Here is a 2,766-nt window from a genome sequence, read left to right as displayed (position 1 = left end):
TATCCCGATTACCTTTGTCGATCTGATTCGAAGTCAAAAGAACGATAAAAATCAGAACCAACACCAAGCACAGGCAAATTCTAGTAATAGAGGAAAAGGAAGAGGCCGAGGGCATGGAAAGAAAAAAGCTCATTGATTCTCCTCATGATAAGAGTGTGTAGCTGGAATGTGCGAGGGTTAAATGATCACACAAAAGCTAGACAGCTTAATTTGTTTAGTAGAAAAAAGAATATTAGTTGTATGGATATTTTGGAAACAAAGGTGAAAAGAGAAAAATTCTTAGCTATATCTGGAATAGTTTGTCCTTCTTGGGAAAGTATGCATAACTATGCAAGCAATGATAGTGGTAAAGTTTGGATTGTATAGAATCCGGATATTATGGAGATTACAAAAGAGGTGGAGAAGCTCAATTCATCCACTGTAAGGTGTCTATCTTACAATATGATCTTCAGTTTACCTTGACAGTTATATATACTAGTAATAACAATGCGGAGAGACTGATTCTCTGGGAGGAATTGAAGTTTCTCAGTAATAGCATTCAAGGACCGTGGTGTGTTATGGGTGATCTGAATAATGTACTCTTCTCTCATGAAAGAATTGGGGATGTGGCAGTCCACCAAAGGGAAACAACTCCACTAGCAAACTGCTTAAATGCTTCTGGGCTATTTGATCATACAGCAATTGGATGTTTCTACACATGGAATAATGGGGGTGAGGTTGTCAGGAAATGGTCAAAGCTTGATCGGTGTCTGGTAAACTCTTCCTGGTCTTCCTTGCAATTGGCGATGAGTGTTGAATTCCTAACTCAGGAGTTTTCTTACCACTGCTCTATGGTTATGTCTTTTCTGAATAAAATAAGAAGTCGACCACCGTTTCGGTTTTGCAATTTTTGGAGACTTCATGAGGATTTTGCACCTACCCTTGCTCAATGCTGGAGTATACAAGACCATGGTAACCCACCATACATGCTATCATGTAAACTGAAAGCTTTAAAGGCTGTTTTAAAGGGCTGGGCTCGCTCCTTTTGTTATGATGCCCACAGGCTAGTGGAGGAAACAAGAGAAGAGCTGAAACAACTTCAAGAGAGACTACAGGCGAACCCTCTAGACTCATCTTTATGCTGTCAAGAGAGTGCCACAAGGCACAAACAATATCTTTTGATCAAGATGGAGGAGGCGGACCTTTTTCATAAGACTAATATTGAGTGGCTTTGTTTCGGGGAGAAATGTAATGCATTTTTCTTCAATGCAATAAAGGAGAAGAAGACTAGGAGCATCGTATGGTGTATAAAAGATAAGGAGGGAAATCTCAGAGAGGGCCAGATGGAGGTTAAAAATGCTTTTATTGAGTACTACAAGGACCTTCTGGGTGTCACCTCGCCTGCTACATGTGACCATGCAGTCTTTAATGAGCTAGCTATCTCTGAAGTGGATAATCACACAAGTCTACAGCTGGCCTCCCTTATCACTGATGCAGAGATAAAAGAAGCTCTTTTTGATATGAATGATAATAAAGCTCCGGGCCATGATGGGTTTAATGCTTTCTTTTTCAAAAAGTGTTGGAATGTTGTTGGAAATGACGTTACAATAGCTATCCAGCACATTTTCAAACATAAGCAGATGCCAAAAGGTACAAATTCCACTATTCTTAGTCTTCTTCCTAAGAATAGAATAGCTTCTTGTGTTGATTATTTTAGACCTATTGCATGTTGCAATATTATGTATAAATGTGTATCTAAAGTACTCACAAATAGAATGAAATCATGTATTTCTTCCTTGATTTCTTGTGCACAATCGGCTTTTGTTCCTGGGAGGTCTATACAGGATAACTTGTTGCTTGCTCATGAACTTTTGCGAGGATATGGCCGAAAGAGATGACCAAAAAGGTGTGCAATAAAGCTGGACATCAAGAAGGCCTATGACTCTATAAGCTGGAAATCCCTTTTGGTGATATTACAAAAATTTAAGTTCCCTCCTTTGTTTATTGAATGGCTAAAGATGTGCTTCTCGTCCCCATTTTACTCAGTTCTAGTAAATGGGACACCTGAAGGTTATTTTGAAGGAAAGCGAGGGCTAAGGCAAGGCGATCCGGTCTCCCCGTATCTCTTTGTTCTTGTGATGGAGGTGTTAAGTGCTATGCTGCAACAAGGGCTAAGGTCTAAGTCTATCCATGCTCACTCAAAGTGTAGAAAGATTGGTATCTCCCATCTTTGTTTTGCCGATGATGTAATGCTCTTCTGTAAAGGTGATATGGAGTCTCTTTTGGCGATAAAAGATATATTGGCCTCATTTTCTAATGTAACAGGGCTACAGCTCAGTAATGCAAAAACCACTCTCCTCACTGGAAGCATGTCTGAGGAAGAAGGGCTACAACTTGCAGATGTTCTAGGAATCTCCTTGGTTACTCCTCCAGTCTCCTACCTAGGCTTACCTCTCATGGCCACCAGATTGGGTATTAAGGAATGCCTCCCACTCATTGAGAAAATAACGGGGAGAATTTCAAATTGGAAAAACACATCTCTTAGCTGAGTAGGAAGGGTGCAACTTGTTCAGTCAGTCCTAGCCTCCTTCCAAACTTATTGGGCGAAAACTTTTGTTTTGCCGAAAACTGTGTTGGACAAGGTGGCAAAGCTATGCAACATGTTCATATGGGCTGGACCTTCTATGGTGAGAACGATGCATCATGCGAGTCATGAAACTCTGAGAGTGGCTAAAAACCAAGGTGGGCTTGGGCTGCTAGATCCTAAAACTTGGAATAAAGCAGCGT

At 40.6% G+C, this 2,766-nt stretch overlaps 1 protein-coding gene across 1 annotated transcript; it reads left to right on the top strand.

Moving 5' to 3' along the window:
• The first annotated feature begins 557 nt into the window (after positions 1-557).
• Positions 558-2,528, top strand: LOC147515998 (uncharacterized). The gene is made up of 2 exons (XM_086593130.1): positions 558-1,629; positions 2,026-2,528. Exons 1-2 carry the CDS (start codon positions 558-560, stop codon positions 2,526-2,528), a joined length of 1,575 nt encoding a protein of 524 aa, XP_086449256.1.
• The last annotated feature ends 238 nt before the right edge of the window (positions 2,529-2,766 follow it).

This window comes from Coptis chinensis, chromosome 2 (assembly GCF_015680905.1).
Source record: "Coptis chinensis isolate HL-2020 chromosome 2, ASM1568090v1, whole genome shotgun sequence".
Classification (NCBI taxonomy): Eukaryota; Viridiplantae; Streptophyta; class Magnoliopsida; order Ranunculales; family Ranunculaceae; genus Coptis; species Coptis chinensis.
Note: the sequence above shows the minus strand (reverse complement) of the source record. Positions and strands in the feature narration are given on the sequence as shown.